This window comes from Eptatretus burgeri, chromosome 17 (assembly GCF_056783735.1).
Source record: "Eptatretus burgeri isolate ZD-2024b chromosome 17, Ebu_testis_v1, whole genome shotgun sequence".
NCBI lineage: Eukaryota > Metazoa > Chordata > Myxini > Myxiniformes > Myxinidae > Eptatretus > Eptatretus burgeri.
Window position 1 is genome coordinate 25,086,412 of NC_140977.1, and position 23,336 is coordinate 25,109,747.

At 44.5% G+C, this 23,336-nt stretch overlaps 1 protein-coding gene across 11 annotated transcripts in view; it reads left to right on the forward strand.

Annotated features, from left to right (window-relative positions):
• The window catches only part of LOC147009584 (autotaxin-like), a 190,112-nt gene that overhangs the window by 66,036 nt on the left and 100,740 nt on the right, over positions 1–23,336 (forward strand). For 5 of the 11 annotated variants that reach the window (XM_085862218.1, XM_085862227.1, XM_085862226.1 and 2 more), the window contains exons 1-4: positions 126–316; positions 720–874; positions 1,099–1,183; positions 17,795–17,923. In XM_085862218.1, coding sequence (XP_085718344.1) covers positions 842–874; positions 1,099–1,183; positions 17,795–17,923 — 247 coding nt within the window. In that variant the 5' untranslated portion in view covers positions 126–316; positions 720–841. Of the gene's footprint in view, positions 1–125; positions 317–719; positions 875–1,098; positions 1,184–17,794; positions 17,924–23,336 lie in introns of those variants that run through there. The other 6 variants (XM_085862221.1, XM_085862222.1, XM_085862223.1 and 3 more) reach the window with 3 other exon arrangements.

Below are 23,336 nucleotides of genomic sequence, written 5' to 3' on the forward strand. Positions count from 1 at the left end.
TCTAAGTGGGAGGGGAAAGATTTTGGTGAAAGGATAGTGTGAGAGAGAGAGAGAGAGAGAGAGAGAGAGAGAGAGAGAGAGAGAGAGAGAGAGAGAGAGAGAGAGAGAGAGAGAGAGAGAGAGAGAGAGAGAGAGAGAGAGAGAGAGAGAGAGAGAGAGAGAGAGAGAGAGAGAGAGAGAGAGAGAGAGAGAGAGAGAGAGAGAGAGAGAGAGAGAGAGAGAGAGAGAGAGAGAGAGAATGCATGAGTAGATGAATAAGAGGGGTGGAAGGGAGAGATGGTGGGAGAGTGTTAACCGCAATCGTCATTCAACTTCAGTAAGTCTAATCATGTCTTGTATCGTTTATTAATTGTTTTTAATGAAGTACACCTTCAGAAATGGATTTTGATGAAAAAAGTTTTTTCAAAATGTCAAAGTTGAACCACTTGTAAATAATTAACTTAAAGAAAGTTTTCCTTGTGTACGTGTTTATGAATTGTTTGGTACATCGTGATTTTATTCGCAGTATAATTCCTTGTTACAACGTTGTCTTTTGTGCAGAAAGATAGATGGCATGGTTTAAAAATACAAACATAAGCAGTACACCATTGTAAGGTTGTACAGGCCACAGTTGTTGAATCAATTTGCGCATTACAGACTGGTGTAGTGAGCAAATGTCTATTTGTGAATAATTACAAAGTTGTTGTTTGCTGTGTCTGGATTGTCTCAATCCTTCACAGCTGGTCACGTCTGTCTCCACACCAGCTTCCGTGTCACGAAAGTAGACGGACAAGAACAGGCTGCTGACAAGACATCAGAAGTAGTCTCCATCTGAGTGCAGTGTCCACTGTTCACGTTCACAATGGTCCTGACCAGACCTCAAGACCTTTGTCAGGTAAGGCCAAAGATTGGGACTAGTTCACCGGTGGGCTGAAGTTCATATACGATTGTATACATACTGCAGCTTCGATATTAAAATATCCTTCTCATGGCCATGTAATGAATGTTTTTCATCATTTGCGGTAACATAAAGACAGAGTAGGCAAATTGGTCATCCGGCTATAATTGATCATCACAATAATTGAGCAACCAATTGGCCATTTGTATCTCCATCTGCAGGTTCTGTTGGCACTGGTCAGCTGCATGGTTGTGCTCTTGGTCCATCAATCAATAGGTCGTTCGAATCAACAACCGAGCATCAATGGTAAGTCAATCCGAGCATATGCCACTGCTGTTACCTATCTTAATATAAAGGAACTAATGCATATATATATATATATATATATATATATATATATATATATATATATATACACATACATATATCTTAGGCAAATCCATTATTGTAGTCAATTATTATTATTATTATTATTATTATTATTTTGTACACGATGGTAAGGTTCATGGAGGAGCGAGAACATATAATGGATCAGGATGTGACCGAACAAAAGCAACCGTAGAAAGAAAGGGGGTAAATACACCGACAGTGGAGAAATAGGGGATGTGCGGAATAATGAGGATGGAGGGAGGATGCATGGGGTGGACAATATGGAAACATCTACAAACTCTCAGGAAGAAAAAATAGAGAATTGGTAAGAGGTTGGCTTGGGGAGTGTTAACTGGGGCGAAAGGATCATGGCTTTGGATGGGGGATTGATCTAAGATGGTGGTGAACTGTCTTGAAGACCTAGAGGATAATAGTGAGATTGAAGAGAATGTGGAAGTTGAGCCGCTGTCACACCTTGACGATTTAGCCAGCGTATGCCGATTTATGAAAAATTTGTCTAAAACGCTGGCACACGTCGAATACGTTATGGGTACGTTTTGTATACGTTAAGAGCATGCTGAAAAACACTGCCATACGTCGTAGTACGCTGGCTTTAAACGTTGTACTTTTGGGTTGACCTCAAATTTTTGCATGCTTGAAATTTTACGACGTATGCCGGTGTATGACTCACACATTCCGCTACGCTGGCCATAAGTTGTAGGCACGTTATGCGATCGTTGACACATGTCGACACATATTACTTGTAAGTTACTCATAAGTCGAAACACATTGAGGTAATCTTTAGCATACCCGAAACTTATTTCTAACCTATGAGTCACGTTTTGTAAGCACGCTACGCGAACGTTGTTCACACTTTGCAACACGCTACTTGAAAGTTCCTCATACGTCGAAACACATCAAAGTAATGTTTAGGGTATCTGTGACTTATTTATAACGTATGAGTAACGTGCTTGGGAATTATTTGTAAAGCATGTCGTACGCACAAATACCTATGTAGACGTATTTGACGTCTTCAGGACGACCACAGAACTTACTGAACGTGTTTCTAACTTACAGATACCGTATAATGGCGTATTGGCAGCGATTAGGGGAATTGGTATATAAAAAGGGGCTTTGCAGGAGGAACCCATCTTGTTTTTTCGACTTCGTAGTGAGTACATGTCCATGTCATTCCGAGAGATGGAGGATACGGCAAGGCTGAGACGACAATACCTACCTGTCCTCCAAGATCAACATAACCTCATCGAGTTGACACTGCACCAGTTGCATGCCAATAGAGCCGGGAGAAGAAGACGTGAACGGAGGAGAATGAACTGGGTCAGACCATGGATCGGGAGGCGACGCCATTACGGCATATATGACCAGCTCATGGTGGAACTCCGGAACGAGGACCATGCATCCTTCATCAACTTCCTGCGAATGCCCCCAGCGATGTTCGACGAGCTGCTAGCCAGAGTGGGTCCAAGGATAACCAAGCATTATTATTAAATCATTTCAATAGTCCAGTGGAAGCGATTTAACTCGTTCAATGGAAACGATTTCAATTGCCGAGCACCAGCGTCCAAAAACAATAGGCGAGTGACAGCCATTTATTAATAGTGAAGTTGCAGCCTATGAATAGAAAACCTCACGTAATCCTCGACGATACGCTGCCACGTTATGCATACGTTAGACTATCGTTGGGCATAGGTTGTGGACGCCTAAGACACGCTAATCAATCGTTGGTATAACTTACGTATAAGTTATCGAAGCGTTCTGTGTTCATTACTAGTACATTATGCATTTTTCCAAGTCGATTTGAATACTTTAAAAACTGAAACAAAAAAATAGTTCATCGTGGGAATGAGAAAAAAAAATTTGCCGAAAAGAACATCGAACAATGGTGCAAAGTCGTCTCCTATTCGTGGACGCAACGAGGATCCATCATCACCCACACCCTCCCCATCACGATCATCTACTACGACTGACATGGACCTACTACTACTACCAATACTACTACTACCACTACTACTACTACTACTACTACTACTACTACTACTACTGATACTACTGGCATTGACATCTACTCAACATGGAGTCTGGAACACTGACGGGTTCCTCTTGTGAAGCCCATTTGTATATACCAATTCCCCTAAACGCTGCCAAATCGCCATTATACAGTAGATGTAAGTTAGAAACATGTTCAGTAAGTTCTGCGGTCGTCCGGAAGACGTCAATCAAATTTGTCTACATACGACAATGTGCGTTTGAGACACGTTACACATAGGTTCAAAGCACGCTACTCATAGGTTCAAAGCACGTTACTCATAGGTTAAAAATTAAGTTTCGGGAATGCTAAACATTACCTCGACGTGTTTCGACTTATGAGTAACTTACAAGTAACGTGTGGCCAACGTGTGTAAACGATTGCGGAGCGTGTCGAGAACTTATGCCGGCGTATGCGGAACTTGTGAGGCATACGTCGAGTACGTCGTAAAATTTTCAGCACGGTTGAAATTTCACGCCGTACTAGACGTACCACGGAATATGACAGCGTACTTCATTGTTTTTCATCGTGCTCCTAACGTATACACAACTTGCCCATACTGTATTCGACGTGAGCCAGCGTTTTAGACACATTTTTCATAGGTCGGCATACGCTGGCTAAATCCTCAAGGTGTGACTGCGATGTTGACACTTCCAATTTTCAGGCGGTTATGATTTATTTTCAGGCGGTTATTTTAACAGAGAACGCCACGAGTTCGTCGGCGATACGTGCAGCGCGTTATGCCTAAGTTAAACTATCGTTGAGCATAGGTTGTGAACGCCGACAACAGGCTAAGCATTCGTTGGTATAAGTTATCTATAAGACAACGAAACGTTCTGTGCCCGTTACTAATATGTAATGCATACGACCAACACGTTATGAATACGACCAAAACTTAAAAAAAAAACCTCAAAACTTCAGCGTATGCCAACGTTTTACATACATTTTTCTACGTTGCCATTGCTGGCTAAAACGTCAAGGTGTGACAGCTCCTTTAGTGAAATTGGGTGGAGGTGAGCAGTAATCTTGGATTTGGTTAGTTTTACCAGAAGGAGGTTGATAGTGGACTATGTGAGCACTGCAGAAACCTGGGGGGGGGGGGGGAGGTGGACATAGCAAGGAAAGAGCAGAGGGTGCAAGACCAGAAAGGAGGCAGCCGAAGACAGAGAGACCACTGACTTATCTGCAATGTAAATGTAATTTGGTTCATGGACTTGGCTTCAACAAGGGAGATTCCAATGATCTTGAAGGCCTTGGTTTCCATGGCCTCAAGCTGAGCAAGGTGCGAGGCGGGGGTGCCAGCTCAGAGGGAAGAGCAGTACTCCATCAAGCTGCGGATGAAGGACTTGAAGGTGGATAGAAGTTCGGGTGTCCCAAGAAAGGACTTTGCACATTGGAGGATGCCCACTCGGCATTTAGCTTTGGAGAAGTGTTGTTTGCCCATGAAAGATCATGCCTGATAGTGAGGCCCAAAAATTTGAGTGACTTTACCTCTTCAAGAGGATTGTTAAGAAAGTAGATAGGAGGGTTTGCCAGATGGTCCTTTCGGAGAGAGGTAGCGAGAGAGTTGTTCAATTTGTTAGACATATTCCAATTGTTTGACCAGCTTGTGATTGTATCAACATCTGAAGAGGGAAGAGGCTGCTGCCTGTCTCTCTGAAGGAAGAGGGATGTCACAGCTGAGGGTGGAATCCTCAGCAAAGAGATAAAGAAGATTTCCCAGAGTCAGAGAGCTAATCATTATTTCCATTATTTATTTAGCTTATCAAACCTACCATCCATTGTGATTTGAACAATGCGTTTATTTTATGACAGATTTTCCTTACTTATTTCTGGTTTTGTAAACTTCAAATCTGCAAATAAACAATTGATATTGATTGTTTCATTGCATAACCTTGAGAGTACAATTGAATATTGCCATGATAACCCATGTGTATATCATAATATATCTGATTTGAGAAGTGTCTGGTTGTTTATGTCTTTGTTTAACTTCTATGCATTCCTGAACCACTGGTTGGAATGAATTTAAAACTGGTGGTCGTACTTGGGGAGGGGGAGGTACAAGGGAAACGTTCTATGGTGGGGCTTCAGAGTCAGGAGAGCTCCTCAACACTTTCAAAATGATGTAATCCACCGCAGATTGCTCAGCACACATGCGCAGAAAGCCCTTGTAGCGAAGTAAATTGGGATGGCCTGGATATATTTCATGCTTCTCAGATGAGGATCGTAGAACGAAACGACTAAAGAAACTTTTAAAGAAACTGAAAGTACTTGTGAGTGTTCCGGCAAGAAAGGTGTTTGTCTGCACAACGAAACAGTAGGAGAACTTCCTAATCAACTCACTCAGAATATTGATATCTTGCAGTCCGTATTGCAAAAACTCCCGATGATATTGGCCGTGAAGGGCCAAAGGTTCGTAGATGGTACTTTCCAACGAAACCTTCATGCTTCTTAACCTTAATGGGAAGGTCATATCTGGGGCTTGTCAATCCACAGGGTAAGTTAAAAATGATATTTACTATTAGTCATGTATGGGAGGAGTGGTGGGAACTGTGATGGCTGATATAAATATACATTTTGTGTTTGGTTCCGGGACCACAAGAGAAATTATACTTGATTTTTGCATATATTGGTGAAAGGAGAAGCATCCATTTGTGGATGTGCGTTATAAGCACGGTTGCTGCTCGCTAATTGTATTAACAGGAAATTATAGGAACCCGACTCCTCTCATCCACGGATACTTCTTTTGTTCTAATATTCTTGTGAGTCTGATTTGCATTCAGGAAAATAACAATTGTCGTTAACCATTTTGAAATCCCCATTCATTTGTTCAAATGCTGAAAATTTTGTTTAAAAGACTATTTGAATTACAGATTTCACGAAGAAATGGCAGGTTAAAAAGTGTCCTGCGAGCCGACCCAAATCAGTGTAAACACACACAGTGCATGTGCAAAAGGCGTCATTTTGAAAGTCCCGTATTCGCTCTCGGGAAATATGTATCGTATAGCACCACCTGGTGGGAGCTGGTATTACAAGTCGTGCAAAAATACGTCGATTCTCTGCATGAAAGCCAGACGTCATAAACGTGGGGGAACTATCGCGTCCGTACCGCCAGGTTCTTTGCTCGTAAACTTTAATTCAGTACAGTGCACTTTATTCTGCCATAATTACGGTATAACGGTGGATTTTAAGTGTTCTGTTAAATTTTGTTCCACAATGTAATAAGGTAATGACTCATAATACCGGTTTCCATCAGTCGACCAGCCTCGGTTGTGTTATGGTTCGAGCGTCTGCTCTGAGTCTGGGAGGTGAGTGGTTCGATTGCTGGCTGAGTCATTCCAAAGACTGTTAAAAAAAAAACTGTACGTGCTGCTTCCTTGATGATCTAAGATGATGGTTAACAGCTAGCTGTCTTGAAGACCTGGAGGGAAGAATGACATTGAAGAGAATGTGGAAGTTGGTTCCATAGGCAGGACAAAAAAAAATAGATCCGAATGAGTGGAGGTGAGCATTGATCCTGGATTTTGGGAGTTTCACCAGAAGGGGGTCATTGGCAGAACATGTGCACCCTGCAGAAACCTGAGAGGGGTGGGGGGCAAAGCATGGATAGAGCAGAAGGTGTAAGACCAAAGACCATAAAGGGGATGGAAGAAGACAGAAAGCCAACCAAACTGTCTGTGATGGGTAGAGATACGGTAGGTCCACTGACTCAGCTTCATCGAGGGAGATTCCAATGATATTGAAGGCCTTGGTTTCTATGGCATCAATCTGAGAAAGGTGTGAGGCAGGGGAGGCATCACCGAGGGGTGAGCAGGACTGCCGAGGAGAGCAGTACTTGTTATATGAAATGTGTCTAAAACACCTTGATGATGTCTGTGCTTGCCCCACTGTTCTCAACCGCAGTCCTCCCCCAGATGGGGTTTTGCAATTACGTGTGTGTATGCGCGTGCGTGCGTGCGTGCGTGTGTGTGTGTGTCCTCCTGTGCGTCCGTCCCGTAACTTTTTTTTTTATCATTTGAGCTTTTGTCATCAAATTTTCAGCAAAGCTTTATTATGAGAATCGTAATACATCCAGTTTCCCCCCCACAAGTCCAAAATCCAAATTAAGAATTTGGTCGAAAGGTTAAAAGGTCAACTGTCAGTACGATATAAAATCGTCAACTTTCATCCAATTGACCTGAAATTTTAATTACCATTTGAGCTTTTGTTACCAAATTTTCAACAAAGCTTTATTATGAGAATATAGAGAAGATAAATTAAGAATTTGGTCGAAAGGTCGAAAGGTCAAAGGTGTACCATTTAGCATATTGAACAAGAAGAAGTCTGAATAGAAAGCAGACTGGGCTTTGCATTTTCATCTGCTTTCTAGTTAAATGTTTTATTTAATCTCCATGGATAATTATCAACACACCGTGTAGCCAGTGTGAACATTTCAGGATTGATGTTTTCATTGATCTTAAATCACTTTAATTTTTTGGTATTCCTCCCTCTTTGTTACCCCACTTGCCACCATCTGGATTTTGAGCATCTCACTTCTCATCACATTGAAAGCTCAGGATTATGGGTACTTGTTCATCATCATCATCATCATCATCATCATCATCATCATCATCATCATCATCATCAATGTACCATACTCTTTTTGAAGCAGTACTGGAGAAGCAGTTTCTGGGTAAGGGTGAGGGGGATGAGTGTATTGTTGTTGCCTACCCCAGCAGTCAGTCATTGCAGGAATTTTGGAATTTGCTGAGCATGCCGGTAATAACTCGCTTTCTCTTTGCGAAGGACACCATGGGATCTTTAACGTCCAACAACTAATGCCGACAGATGAGGCACAGGGTTTAATCTCCAACCGAGGGACAAACACGTACATTGATGCCTCAATGAGCCTGAAAAACACCAGGATGACAGTTCATAGCTGTGTTGGGATTCAAACCTCAGCTAAAGACAGCTCAGAGGCGAGTGTGCAACCCTGTAAGCTATCCCGTGAGCCCGGGTACCTGTTACGAATACCATATATAGGCTAGACAAATCTCAGAAATTATGAACCTGCATACCTGACCCTGCCCTTTATTAACAAAGGTCCAGGTGAGATTTGAACCGTCCTTGTACTTTGTATCTTTCGTTGATCCTCTTGTTTCCCAACGTATCAGATGGCATTGCAATTTTCTTGTCGGTATGTGCTAAGAAGCCTCAGAACTCTGAGTTGATGCGTTAGGCACATCTGTATGCTCCATTTTTATTCCATTCCTCGATAATGTTCTTTGTGGTCACAAGGTGATCATTTTTAATAATGACCTTGATGGCCGTCCTGCTTGATCGACAAAAGGGATGTTTGCTCTACTTTCGCTTGTCTTCAATTGTTTGTTAACATTCAAAGTTCCAATTACATGTTGGTGAAACCGATGTTATTTGAAAGGTGAATGCGTTATCATCTCTCTGACACGGCACAGTCATCTACACTCTTCCTCTGGTTTCACTCCCCCTACCCTCGCAGCCCTTTGTCCCACCCACGGCTTCCTGGGTCGTAAGCGTACATCCAATTTCCCTTCCACAAGTCCAAGCTCCACTCCTTTGTTCTCTCTTCTTTCCTTTGTGGAATTACCTTTCTGATCGTGTCCTTTGATGCTGATGTTCTCTCCATTTTTAAGGACACTGTCCATCAGCATCTCCTTTTGTCCCTTGCATTGCACCCACCCACAAACCCATATCCTCGGTAAGGTCTGTTTTCTTTATCGACATGAAGTTCATTCACTCTCGCTCTCCCTCTTCTTTAACATCCTAATTATCCCCACCTTCCCGCCATCCAGCTCGCAGGCATTTGTAATTTGGCGAGGGTACTGCCGATGACTCGCCCACTCTCCGCGGAGGACACCTTGGATTTGTTTTTGTCTACCCACGTCCCCCGTGTTGGCAGACAGCTCCTCCGGCATGGCATCCATCCGGCACACATTGATACTTCGTCCTTCACGCGACATAGCCGGGTCAGGATTCAAACCCAGGGTAGACGGCTCGGAGGCGAGTTAGCATACCTCGAAGCTATCCGACCAGACCTATCTCACCTGCATCTCATGTAATTAATTCATGTTATTTATCTATTTCCTTTGTGTATTCTTCCTCTTTCAGCTCATCAACTTGTTGCCCTCCTCTTACATCTCGTTTAGCTCTGCCATGAGCCTTGACCTCTGTATGAAAAGCCCAATTTTTTTTTTAACCCACATCTGCCATATCGTGTACCCTTCCACACAACTTCAACGTACTGTGTAAATAAAACCGTTGCCTTCAGTCGTTTAAAAGTCCCCGTCGATTTCTGCCCGCTCGCTGAAATTAACACTGCCCTCTGTTTTGGCTGGAGACCTATTTTCCAGCTTGCACCGAGTACAAATCGTTTCCGTTCGGTTACCAGTACAAACCGTGTTTGATATTCTGATCCTTCATTTATTTTTCTGGTTATACTCGTTTTATTCACCTTTTTGTTTGTTTTACTTTGACCATACAATTCTCTTTCACTTATCATGGCATTTCCAAACGGTTATATCATGACGTAATGACAACCACGGAGGTCTACTCATGGTCTCAGTTCAATATGGATGAAAATTGCACTTATCTTACAATTCTTACTTTGTGTCACTGCCACGTGAGCCATATATTAACCTTGCCCCTTCTCGAAGGGTATTGTGTCGTGTGTGTGTATGTGTGTGTGTATGTGTGTGTGTGTGTGTGTGTATGTGTGTATGTGTGTCATGTGTGTGTGTGTGTCGTGTGTGTGTGTATGTGTGTATGTGTGTCATGTGTGTGTGTGTCGTGTGTGTGTGTGTGTGTCATGTGTGTGTGTGTGTGTGTCATGTGTGTGTGTGTCGTGTGTGTATGTGTGTGTGTATGTGTGTGTGTGTGTCATGTGTGTATGTATGTGTGTGTGTGTGTCGTGGATGTGTGTGTGTGTGTGTGTCGTGTGTGTGTGTGTCGGCGTGTCGTGTGTGTATGTGTGTCATGTGTGTGTGTGTGTGTGTGTGTGTGTCGTGTGTGTGTGTGTGTGTATCGGTGTGTCATGTGTGTATGTGTGTGTGTGTGTGTCGTGTGTGTATGTGTGTGTGTGTGTGTGTCGTGTGTGTATGTGTGTGTGTATGTGTCGGTGTGTCATGTGTGTATGTGTGTGTGTGTGTCGTGTGTGTATGTGTGTGTCATGTGTGTGTGTGTGTGTCGGTGTGTCATGTGTGTATGTGTGTGTGTGTGTGTATGTGTGTGTGTATGTGTGTGTCATGTGTGTATGTGTATGTGTCGGTTGGTTGTTATCTCCGTATGCAGGTTTCAGAATTGGGAACAGAGCCTCTCAGGTCTGAAAATATCCACCTCTGTGTGTGCATGTGCAAGCATATATGTGACTATGTGAGAGTGTGCAAGCATATGTGTGTCTGCGTGAGTGTGTGCAAGCATATATGTGTCTATGTGAGAGTGTGCATGCATATGTGTGACTATGTGAGAGTGTGCATGCATATGTGTGTCTGCGTGTGTGTACATATATGTGCATGTGAGTGTGCATGCATATATGTGACTATGTGAGAGTGTGCAAGCATATGTGTGTCTGCGTGAGTGTGTGCAAGCATATATGTGTCTATGTGAGAGTGTGCATGCATATGTGTGCCTGCATGTGTGTGTGTGTGTGTGTGCATGCATATGTGTGTCTGCATGTGTGTACATATGTGTGTCTGCATGTGTGTGTGAATGCATATGTGTTTCTGCATGTGTGTCTGCGTGCGTGTGTGTACATATATGTGTCTATGTGAGAGTGTGCATGCATATGTGTGCCTGCGTGTGTGTACATATATGTGTATGTGAGTGTGTGCATGCATGTGAGTGTGTGCATGCATATGTGTTTCTGCATGTGTGTCTGCGTGCGTGTGTGTACATATATGTGTCTATGTGAGTGTGTGCATACATATGTGTGCCTGCGTGTGTGTACATATATGTGTGCCTGCGTGTGTGTGTGTATACATATGTGTGCCTGCATGTGTGTGTGCATGCATATGTGTGTCTGCGTGTGTGTCTGCGTGCGTGTGTGTACATATATGTGTCTATGTGAGAGTGTGCATGCATATGTGTGCCTGCGTGTGTGTACATATATATGTATGTGAGTGTGTGCATGCATGTGAGTGTGTGCATGCATATGTGTTTCTGCATGTGTGTCTGCGTGCGTGTGTGTACATATATGTGTCTATGTGAGTGTGTGCATACATATGTGTGCCTGCGTGTGTGTACATATATGTGTGTCTGCGTGTGTGTGTGTATACATACGTGTGCCTGCATGTGTGTACATATGTGTGTCTGCGTGTGTGTGCATGCATATGTGTGTCTGCGTGCGTGTGTGTACACATATGTGTCTATGTGAGTGTGTACATATGTGTGCCTGTGTGTGTGTACATATATGTGTCTATGTGAGTGTGTGCATACATATGTGTGTCTGTGTGTGTACATATATGTGTCTATGTGAGTGTGTGCATACATATGTGTGCCTGTGTGTGTACATATATGTGTCTATGTGAGTGTGTGCATACATATGTGTGTCTGCGTGCGTGCGTGTGGGCATGCGTGTGTAACCTAAGGCACAGTTTTCCAAGGTTGTCCAATCTAACCACATCGTTTTTATGTCTAATTTAAGCACAAGTTCATTTTGTACCTTGGATTCACAATAAGTATAAGTGGGAGAAGCTTGAAGACAGTATAAACTGTATATAGAGAGTACAATCTTGTGTTTAATCACCCGTGTAGTCTCTCTACCCGATGTCTGCCTGTGCGTCCACACGTTGCTGTGATGGGCCAAACTCGATTCAAAAAGGGGAGTTAAGCAATTGGTTCATGTCTGTCCGTGTGTGTGTTTTTCAACCATCAGTTTATGATCGAAGAACAGCTTATTTAAATAGAATGTTACATTTTTAACACGAATCAGAAGACAAACCTGCCGTTCAACAGTACTTTGTCTCTGGATTCGTCCTGATCGCACATGCGCAGAGAGGAGTGAGATTACATATTTACTCCGTCTGCTTGCCTGGTGGTCAAACAAAATTGAATATCACTCCAAACATGAAACTTGCTGTTTTTAACGATGTTATAATGGATACATACAACAAGCATGAAGAACTAATATAATGTGTTTGATAAGGTGATGTAATAGGCACATGTGTGGTGTTGGCTTAATGGTTGTGGTGGTGGGCTTGGGATCTGAGGATCCTAAGTTGAAATCCCACTTGGCTGTTGAGTTCAATCATATACCACTCGGGTATATGAGGGTTCGAATAGTGGCCGGGAAAACGGCTGCTCAGATTCAAAGAGTCAACACGTAGTCAGACTTTACCTCAATTTAATATTTTGGTTTGTATTTATAGTCCTGAAATGGGATTATCTATATTCTCTACTGTCGTCTGTAGTTGATGAAAGGGATACTGATATATTGTCAGGTCAGGCCAGATTCGATTTGTGACTTGTACCATGTAAACCTGTATTAACCTGTTTCCTGGTCGAGTTGTCGGCGAATAAGCAGTCTCCCCCACCAGGTTTCCTGGTGAGGAGGGTGTATGATATGGACACCCAGAAGGACGAAAAACAAAACCTGTCAAAGGGCGGAGGAGCTCCATGTGAGCCAACGGCCATCCATTTCTAGTTCCCAACTGTGTCTGTGGACATCTTCCTGCAGTTGGGTGACTTTTTAGTAGGTTGGTGGCAGGATTTTCACTCCGGCCACCGTAAAACCCTTCATTCCGCAAAACCCACAAATGTAAGGAAATCTGAAAACCCACTATGTGGGAGAACCTCCTGTGCTGTTTCCCTCCACAGGGCAGCTCACCGTATGACGGGATTGGGGGCAAAGCCTTCGGGACCCCATTTCTTTATAGGAGGAAAACCACGGGGTAAACCTCCAGGGTCAGATTGTGGTGATGTGTGGCGTAGTGATGCTGAGGTGTCATCCACCAGACGGCAGTCTCCTTGGGTTAATCTGAGGTGGTCTCTTTGGGTGGGTGCCTGAAATGTCCCATCTCTAAGAAAGGATGATCACCTATCTCTGTTATCATCTGAGCTCAAGCATTTGAACATCGGCATTGAAGCACTCCCTGAGGTTCCGAGACTGGATAGTGGCGAGATCATGGCGGGTGGTCGCACCTACTATTGGTTTCGTTGATCCGATGGTTACCTTGCCCAAGGAGTTGCTGCAGCTGTGTCCAATAAGCTGACTCCAATGATAATTCAGGTAACACCGGTCAACGAGCGTATTATGAGACGAAGGATTCATCATTTCTTGGGTGTTGTTTCCCTGGTCTCTGTTTATGCTCTGACTGAGGCGAGTGATCTCACCGTGAAGGATGCATTCTATGCCGTGCTCAGTCTGTGGTTGATCAGTGCTCCAGGCGAGACACTCTTCTAGTCTTGGTGGATTTCAAAGCATCGACTGGAGCTGATAGGGATGGTGATGAGACATGTGTTTGGTTCATGGGTCTAGAACTGTGAACCAGAATAGCACTAAGTTCCTTGACTTTGCAAGAAGGCATGGACTTAGGGTGGCTGGTTCATGGTTTCAGTGCCCACAGGCTCATCACTGGACTTGGTATTCCAACGCTGGTGGTGTGGCAAAGGAGATTGACAATGAGCTCAATGATGGTCCCTGGAGGATGATCCAGAATTGCAGAGTCGACCGGAGTGCTCAGTTCCTCAATAGCGACCACAAGCGTTGCAGCAACTCTGAAGTTTCAGCTTAAATTTGGGAGAATAGCACCATCCCAGTCTAGACTGCATGTTGGCAAGCTCAAGGATGAGAGGGTAGCTAAGGAGTTTGCAAACAGGCTGAGTGGAGATTTTGGAGGTTCTGCGTGCTTTGGGGAATTCTGAAGAGTTGTGGAATGCCTTCAAGACCACTGTCCTTGATGTTTCTAGTGGATGTCTTGGAACTCACTGTAGGGTGAACAAGAATTTTGTCTCTCAAGGGACACTGGATACCATTGACCAGAGTTGCAGGGCCAGGGTTAATGGCAGAGCTGAGCTGTTCAGAGAACTGAGGCATAAAACTACGTGCACTAAGGAGGAACAAGGAGGCCTATGTGCGAGGAATCTCTGAGGGAGTAGAGCATCACCTGTGGTCTCGTGATTCTCATCCTGCTTACAGGGGAATTTGCGCATTACGTTCCACCAAGTCCGTCCTTCGGTGTACTGTAGTTAGAGCAGAGGGTGGTCGGCTCTTGACAAAGGAGTCCCAAGTGAAGGCCCGCTGCGCCGGTTGCTTTGGGCAGTTGTTCCAGACTGATCCACTCGCTGTCGAGTTGGATTCCAGGTGTGTAACTATGCCGATTGCTGACCCTCCAATCAACTGTGATCCACCTGAAGTTAAGGAAACACGGGCTGCGATGAACTGGTTGAAATGGCGTAAAGCTCCAGGGATCTGGGGCATCCATGCGGAACTTCTCAAGGCTGGTGGAAATGCTGCACTCGTGTCGTTGCATGCAGTTCTGTGCTCTGCCTGGAACACAGGCATCATCCCAACTGATTGGAAGAGGGGCCTTGTTGTCCCTCTCTGGAAAGGGAAGGGTGATCGCCAGGACTGCAGCAACTACCGAGGGGTGACGCTGCTCTCAGTGCCGGGAAAGGTCTTTGCTCGGATAATTCTTGATAGGGTACGCCACCATCTGCTTGAGCACCAGCGTCCAGAGCAGTCAAGTTTCACACCGAAGAGGTCAACGATTGACCGTATCCTTGCTCTTCGGGTCCTTACCGAACGCAGAGGAGAGTTTCGGCAGGGGCTGCTTGCAGCCTATGTTGATCTCTGTAAAGCGTTTGATTCAGTGAATCGGGATGTCCTCTGGAGGATTCTTGGTCTTCGTGGGGTGCCACCAAAACTGATCGATCTGATGTCTGAACTCTACTCTGGTACTGAGAGTGCTGTGAAGTGTGGTGGTACCATCTCTGACTTATTTGCAGTTGTTACTGGAGTTCGTCAGGGGTGTGTACTGGCCCCCACACTTTTCATCACTTGTATGGACTGGATTTTAGGGAGGATATCGGAGAGATCAAGCTACAGTGCATCATTTGGGAATGTCAAGGTCTCTGACCTTGATTTCACAGATGATGCCGTCGTCTTTGTGGAGACTCTGGGTATCCTTTTTGGGGCCCTCGAGGTGCTGAATGAGGAGTCGGAGCCGCTGGGATTACGGGTTTCCTGGGTCAAAACTAAGATCCAGGCTTTCAATGACATCTTGGATGCTGCTGTCCTGTTTGTGGTGAGGATGTCGAGGTCATGGAGAGATTCACTTACCTTGGCAGTGATATTCATGTCTCTGCTGGCTGCGAGTCAGAGGTCAATAGACGTCTGGGTCGGGCCTGGGGAGTCATGGATTCACTGGATCATGGGGTGTGGCGCTGCCGGTACCTGTGCGGGAGGACGAAAGTCCGAGTCTTCAGGTCCTTGCTGCTTCCAGTCTTGCTCTATCGATGCGAGACTTGGACTCTGATCAGGGATCAGAGACAGACTTAATTACTTTAGTACCAGTTCTCTTCGAAGAATCCTTTGCTATTGCTGGTCGGACTTTGTGTCCAACGAGCGGTTGCTGAGAGAGACTCAAATGAGATTTGTTACCTGCATAGTCCGTGAGCATCAGCTGTGGCTTTATTGACATGTTTCTCGTTTTCCTGACGCTGATCCTGCTCACCAGATTCTCTCAGCGAGGGAGTCTCATGAGTGGAGGAGGCCAATGGGCCGATCACGTTGCAGCAGGTTGATGCTGCTGCAACCTCCACCCTGCTGCAAAATAGGGTGGCGGGCTTGGGATCCTTGTGTCCTGAGTTCAAATCCCGCTCAGCTGTTGAATTAATACCATGTGGGGGTAACTCGACCTGTCATCCTTCCGAGGTCGGCAAAATGAGTGGCAGCTTGCTGGTACCTAATGTCGGAGTGGTGACCCATCCAGGATTGTGCCCAATAGCCAAGGAAAGTGCTTAGGCAGCACGAACGCTCTGCAGAGTATGGTACCAATGGATGGATGGACCAGAGAAGCAGGTTGGCAACGACTACACCTCAGTTTGGAGTTTATGAGTTATTTCAGAAGATTCTCCAGTGTGAATTGTAAACATATTTTTGTTCCATACCATGAGCCACATTTAATAAAATTAATTAACTATTTGCATATGTGGAAGTAAAAGTATGTCCTCACATTTGTTTCACCACTGATGCGGTGCAGTCCTGCAGTTTAACTTTTCAAATACAATTTATTTGTTGAGTGCAAACTGTGATGCTCATTTGCTCGTAGAAGAGAACGTTTTGCTATATTGAGTAAAGTATGATGAACAAAAGTAGAAAACAGGATTAGATGTGAACGCATCGATGGAAATGTCTCTGCCTGCATTAGTTGTCAACCCATGGTTACGTTTAACTTTTGATATGACCTTTAATTGAGATCAAAGGTCACATGAGAGAGGGTGTGAGAGAGATAAGTAGAAGAGAGAAAACATCAGATGCTTCCAACTCGAGTTATGATCTGCAAAATGATTATTGCAGGGCACTTGACCTTTGACCTTTTGAACCCAAAATGGAATCCGTTCATCTTGTATCGCAGTCCATACTTGTGTCAAGTTTGGTTGAAAACCCTTCTGTGGTTCACAAGTTTTTGTGTTCACAAATACTTCCAATTACATGTCACATGGTTAATTATAGGTTTCAATGATAGGTCACATGATTTTCATTGATAGGTCACATAGACCTTTGACCTTTTGAACCAGCTTGGCTGCTGGGTAGCTATCATTTTGTTGGGGGTGTTGTGGCTGTGCTGCTGATGCTGTGTCCCTATACCAGTACACTGGTCCTCATTTCACCAACCACAGAAGGATGACAGACTGAGTCAACACCACCTGGTGTTAATTCAGTGGCCAGCAGGGCTGGAACTCAGGACCCTAAGATCCCAAGCCAGCCACCCTAACCACGAAGCCAACACCAGGCTTTCTTCCCTCCCCATACATATTCCAACATTCACCTAAATGTGGTTTGGATTGGAAAGTGAAAAGAACAAGGTAGTCTTGTAGCTCCAGCTCTGACAGCTTGCCACACAGATCATTGCAAACACCTTTGCTTATCTTATGTTGATACATTCATTGTGTCATAATGTCCTTGTGCCTGGTGTTGGCTTAATGGTTCGGGTGGTGGGCTTGGGATCCCAGGATCCTAAGTTCAAATCCCACTCGGCTGTTGAATTAATACCAAGTGGGGTTGATTCTGCCTGTCATCCTTCTGAGGTTAGCAAAATGAGCACCAGCTTGCTGGTGTCCTGTGTCGGAGTGGTGACCTGTCCAGGATTGTGCCCAATAGCCAAGGAGACTCCTTAGGCAGCACCAATGCTCTGCACAGAGTATGGTCCAATGGATGGATGGATAATGTCCTTGTCTATGATGGGTTTTTTTTTCGTTTACAAGCAGGAGTCACTGCATTATATTATGAAATCAAATCAAAGAAAATGGTGCCATGTTGTGTGCAGGGCTCTCGTGCAATGGACGCTGCTTAGAAGTGGAAACGATGCGTGGAGAAGGCACATGCCGCTGTGATCCACTGTGTTTCACCTACAACGAATGCTGCCCTGATTTCCATCATCACTGCATCCACACAGGCATGTAACGATCCACCACGACGATTTTCTCGGTCAAGTTCATTAGTCTCGGGCGACATGGAAAAAATTGGCTGTCGATCAGTCATTTTATCAAATCATTGAAAATTTGTTGATGTATTGTTTTGTTAACCTGTTTCAATGACGATGGATAAAATCAACAGAAGTCGACTGAGGTATGGTACCCACCAAGGGAAGCAAGGAGAAGCCGACGTTTCGGGTGATGACTCTTTGTCGGAGCAAATGACCGTTATTGTTTCCATAACGTTTCATTAACCACAACCTCGTCGCGCTGCATGTGGACAGCTTTCCACCCTCGGGGATGTCATGTCCTCTTGCTCTCGCTGCACCAGAATAGTAATTTTTATAATAGTTTGATGCTGTCTGACAAACCCTGATAAGACAGTAAAATGGTGAGCTTGCTACCTACTTCAGTATTCTACTCATCTACTACAGTATTCTTCAACATACTGAAGCACCCTATTGGCCTGATACCTAACTTCTGTTATATATGAGGCCCGGCGAGGAGGAGTGATGTAAGCGACATTTTTTAATGATATGATGATGATAGGCTGATAGGGGAAGGGTTAAAATAGTGCTATATGGCATTGACTCCAAAATGGCCGATGTGGCCCTTACATCACTCCTCCTTGCGGCGCCTCATATACAGGCTGATGACTGTCCCAAAAGATGACTGATGACCGAGGTGTCCCAAAAGTCACTTCGGGATTAAGAAATTAAATAACGTTTCTGTTTTTAAAAATAATTTATGATTATTTTTATACCAAAAGAAAATTTACAAAATGGAGATAAATTTGCTTTATTTATGAAAAATGATGCAGATTAGATGTCCTCCATTTTCGGCTTCTCAGAGACGGGCTCTTTCGACAGCATTTTCCATAACAGCGGACAATAACTCTGGCTGCAGCCCTCGAATTTCTGCGCAGATGTTGTCCTTGAGCTGCTGAATTGTATGGGGCTTATTGATGTGCACATGCTCCTTTAGGTAACCCCAAATAAAATAATCGGGAGGCGTCAAATCAAGAGAACTTGATGGGCAAGAAATTTCTGAATTTCGTGAAATTATTCGGTGTCCAAAAATTTGCCTTTGAAGCTCCACCGTGGCTCGTGCTGTGTGGGCAGTGGCTCCATCTTGTTGAAACAACATCTCAGGTTTATCCTTCACTGCAGGACGCACTAAATTCTTGAGCCTGGCTCGATACCGCTCGCTCGTGGCCGTCGTTGCACTGCCATCCTCATTTTCAAAAAAAATAAGGGCCGATAAATAATCCTTTCTGACGTTACACCACACCAGACGGTGCATTTGAGAGGATGCAACTCACGTTGATGAATCACCCTAGGATTCTCTAATCCCCAGAACCTACAGTTCTGCTTATTCACAAAACCGCTCAAATGGAAATGAGCTTCATCGCTCATAATCAGTTTATGAGCAAATTCGTTTTCTTCATTGACCAACCTCTGAATTTGGACTGAGTAATTTAAGCGTTGTCGATGATCAGTCAGTTTCAACTTTTGCACCAATTGCACTTCGTATGGGAAGAGGTGCAAATCGTTTCTTAGTATGTGATAGTGACATCCGAGACATCCCCAACTGGTCAGAACATCTGCGGATCGATGTTCCTGGTTCTTCTTGAACACTGTCCAGCACACGTTCACGATTAATCTTCGAACGGACTGAACGTGGTCTTCCAGATCGTGGAAAGTCACTTACTGACCCATATTGCTGAAAACATTGAATCAACCGACGAATCACGAAACCTGAAGGTGGTTTTCTGGCATTGAAGTGTCGGCAGTCTTTGGGTGGGAATAATTGATCGATGAAATTTAAAATAAAATTCCACGATTTTGGTTCTTTGTTCAGTTGTGAATTTTTCCATGGGTAATTTCAGAATGTTAATCTAAATTCTGAAAAGAAAAGAAAAACAAATTATGAAAAGCAGAAATGTTATTTAACTTTTGGGACACCCTGCATATATATATATATATATATATATATATATATATATATATATATATATATATATATATATATATATATATATAGTTACGTTTGTGGAAATTCGCAAACCACCATTCAGGTTCCCCAGAGATCAGTTATTCCGATAAGTATGTGTTTCAGGTTAGGTTCCCCCACCGATGTATAATGGGCCTTGTTCGTGTGCTGGGCTGTGCATCTTTGAGTTAGCCATTATTCTTTTTCTATCTTTTATTTTAAACAAACAACATCCCCTCAACAACAAACTCTACAACAACGCCACCCCCACCACAACGCCAACAGCTCTACAACCACGCCACCTCCACCACAACGCCAACAAGTTTACAACCACGCCATCCCCACCACAGCGTCATCAACATCGGGACACCATCACGCCCGCCTCAGCAACAGCGGCAAGATGCCGTCGACGTGACATGCCGCGCCGCCATAGGAGCCACATTCTCCAGCGTCCATGTGCAAATCAGCCGTGAAGACGGCTGATTACCATAATCGGATCAAAGCGGGCTTTGTGGAAGAAATTGGCCAATTGGAACGTTCGTGTGAAAACCAGCCGTGAAGACGGCTGATTACCATAATCGGATCAAAACGGCCTTTGCCGTGAAGGGAACTGGCCAATCAGAGGTGAAAGGGGCGGAGCCAGCCTGGGGCGAAGGTTCAAGGGTGAAAGGGGGAAGCACTGGCTTCAGGTGGCGAAACCTACAGCGGCTTCACCCATCGGGGCTATAAAAAGGCACGTTGGGACGCCGAGAGATCAGATCGTTGGCGGGCGAAGAGATCGTTGGTGGGCGAGGAGATCGTTGGCGGGCGAGGAGATTGTTGGCGGGCGAGGAGATCGTTGGCGGGCAAGCAGTTCGTTGGCGGTTCATCGAGGAGAGCGGAGCGCGAAGAGTCGGGCGCGCCACCAGCCCCGACCAACCAAGCCAGCGGTTCGACGAGGAGAGCAGAGCGCGAAGAGTCGGGTGCACCACCATCGACACCAGTCGGGTACACCACCAACCAAGCTCGCGGTTCGTCGAGGAGAGCGGAGCGTAGGGAATCGGGCACGCTGCCAGGTCCCCGACCGACCAAGTCACCATTCGAGCCGCTGCCACGTTTGCAACGAGCCAGCGAGACGAAGACCACCGAGTCGCCACCAAGGGGCGGCAAGGTAGCTCTCTCGGAGCCCTCGGTCAACCAGGATCCCGAGTTGGAAATAAAGGCTCATGAGCCCTTTTCTTTCCTTGGCTTTTTCTGTGAAAGTCTGTGGCGCCTTGTCCTCCATTAAGTAGAACTGCCATAAGTACGTGCTTGTATAGAAACATAGAACTCGGCTGAAGGCTTTGCTCGTGTCTTGTCCCCATCCCCCCATTGACTGCTTACGTGTTGAAAACAAATTCCCATTGTTTAAACGTTCACCTGCTCGTTTGCGTCATTTTCCTTGTATTGACTGCCACGGCACGTATTGGGAATTAACTGGCTAATTATGCCGATAGAAGTTATAATCTGGTCCGCCGGGACTTGGCGATATCAAACCGCTCAGCGATGCACACGGAACGGGTACGCTTAAGCGGCTCGTGTCCGTACAAGTTCCAGTCAAGGTATAAACTCTCGGTATTTTCTGTCCGCGCGAATAGTTAGATAGATCGACAATTCGGCGATTGACCCTGTAGCGCGTGGACAGAGTATTGACTAGTTTATGGTGCATTAGGGCATCCGTGGCTGGTTTCCGGGGTTGGTCCGGAAAGCCACGACTGGATTGCGGCCTCCGGTGGGTGCGCGACTGCGATTTGGCAGAAGTGGTCGTTCGCACACCGAACGTGGCGGAAATCTTCAACAATATGTATATATATGTATATATATATGTATATATATGTATGTATATGTATATATATGTATATATATGTATATATATGTATGTATATGTATATATATGTATATATATATATATATATGTATATATATATATATATATATATATATATATATATATATATATATATGTACACGACCGGTCTAAAGTTTTTGAACACCCCACATTTTCCAGTTTTTACTGAAATTTAAGCAGTTTAATGTTTCAATGTATTCTGAAATTAAAGCATAGAACAAATAAACAATTGCAGATAAAGAAGAAATCGATGGAATCGTTTTGTTGAACAAAATTTAATCTAAATTTTTGACTCATCAAAGAAGCCACCTTTTCCAGATCTTACAGCCGAACATACTCGTGGCATTCTTTCTACAATGGAAATCAAATATTGTTCAGAAAGTTCTTCCCAACACTTGCAGAAGTTCCCACAAATGTGTTGCACTTGTAGGTTGCTTTGCTTTCACCCTTCTGTCCAGTTCATCCCAAACCAGCTCGATGGGTTTAAGTCTGGAGACTCTGTTGGCCATTCCATGATTTGAAGCCTCCCGTCTTGTTCTTTTTTTCTATGGTAGTTCTGACATAGCCTGGAGGTATTTTAGGTTCGTTATTTTGCTGTAGGATGAACCCCTGACCGACTCGGCGGAGACCAGAGGGTATTGCATGGCGCTGTAAAATGCTGTGGTCGCCCTTTTGGTTCAGGGTGCCAGTCACTCTGTGCAAGTCGCCGACTCTGGATCCAGCAAAAGAGCCCCAGATCATCGCGCTTCCTCCTCCATGTTTGACAGTTGGTGTCACACACTGAGGAACCATCCTTTCGCCTACTCGACGGTGTACAAAAACCCTGCATGATGGACCGAAGATTTCAAATTTTGATTAATCGGTGCATAAGACCTTCTTCCAGTTTTCAGTAGTCCACTGGGGGTGCTTCATTACCCAGGCAAGCCTCTTTTTCGTATTTTGCCATCTTAGCAATGGCTTTCTTACTGCAACTCGACCTGTCAAACCTGCAGCTCGAAGTCTTCTCTTCGCAGTTGAAACTGAGACTTCCTTACTTAGACCAGTGTTAAGCTGTGCTTGAAGCTGCTGTCCTGTGAGCCGCCTGTCACATAAGCTGTTGACTCTCAGAAACTTGTCTTCTGATTGTGTTGTGGCTTTGGATCTGCCAGACCTCTTCCTGTCAGAGTTTCCTCCAGTTTCCAAGTGCCTTTTGATGGTGTAGGAAACTCTACTCACTGACGTCTTGGCTTTCTTTGCAATTTCTCTCAAGGGAAGACCTACACTTTGAAGGGTTGTAATGGTCTGTCTGTCTTCCTTTGTTAATTGTCTTTTTCTCACCATTATGATAGCAAGATACTACTTCCTGCAGTGCAATATTGTCCAAATAATGCTTCGGAGGGTGGATCAATACAGTCTGTTCCAACACTGCTTTTATACAGACAGAGGGTTTGTAACTAATCAACAAAAGTTGGGACACCTGAAGGAATTGTTTGCATCAACTTTCAAGGCTTAATTTACTTCCATTGCTGCAGAACAGCTGCAGTTGCTCACCCATT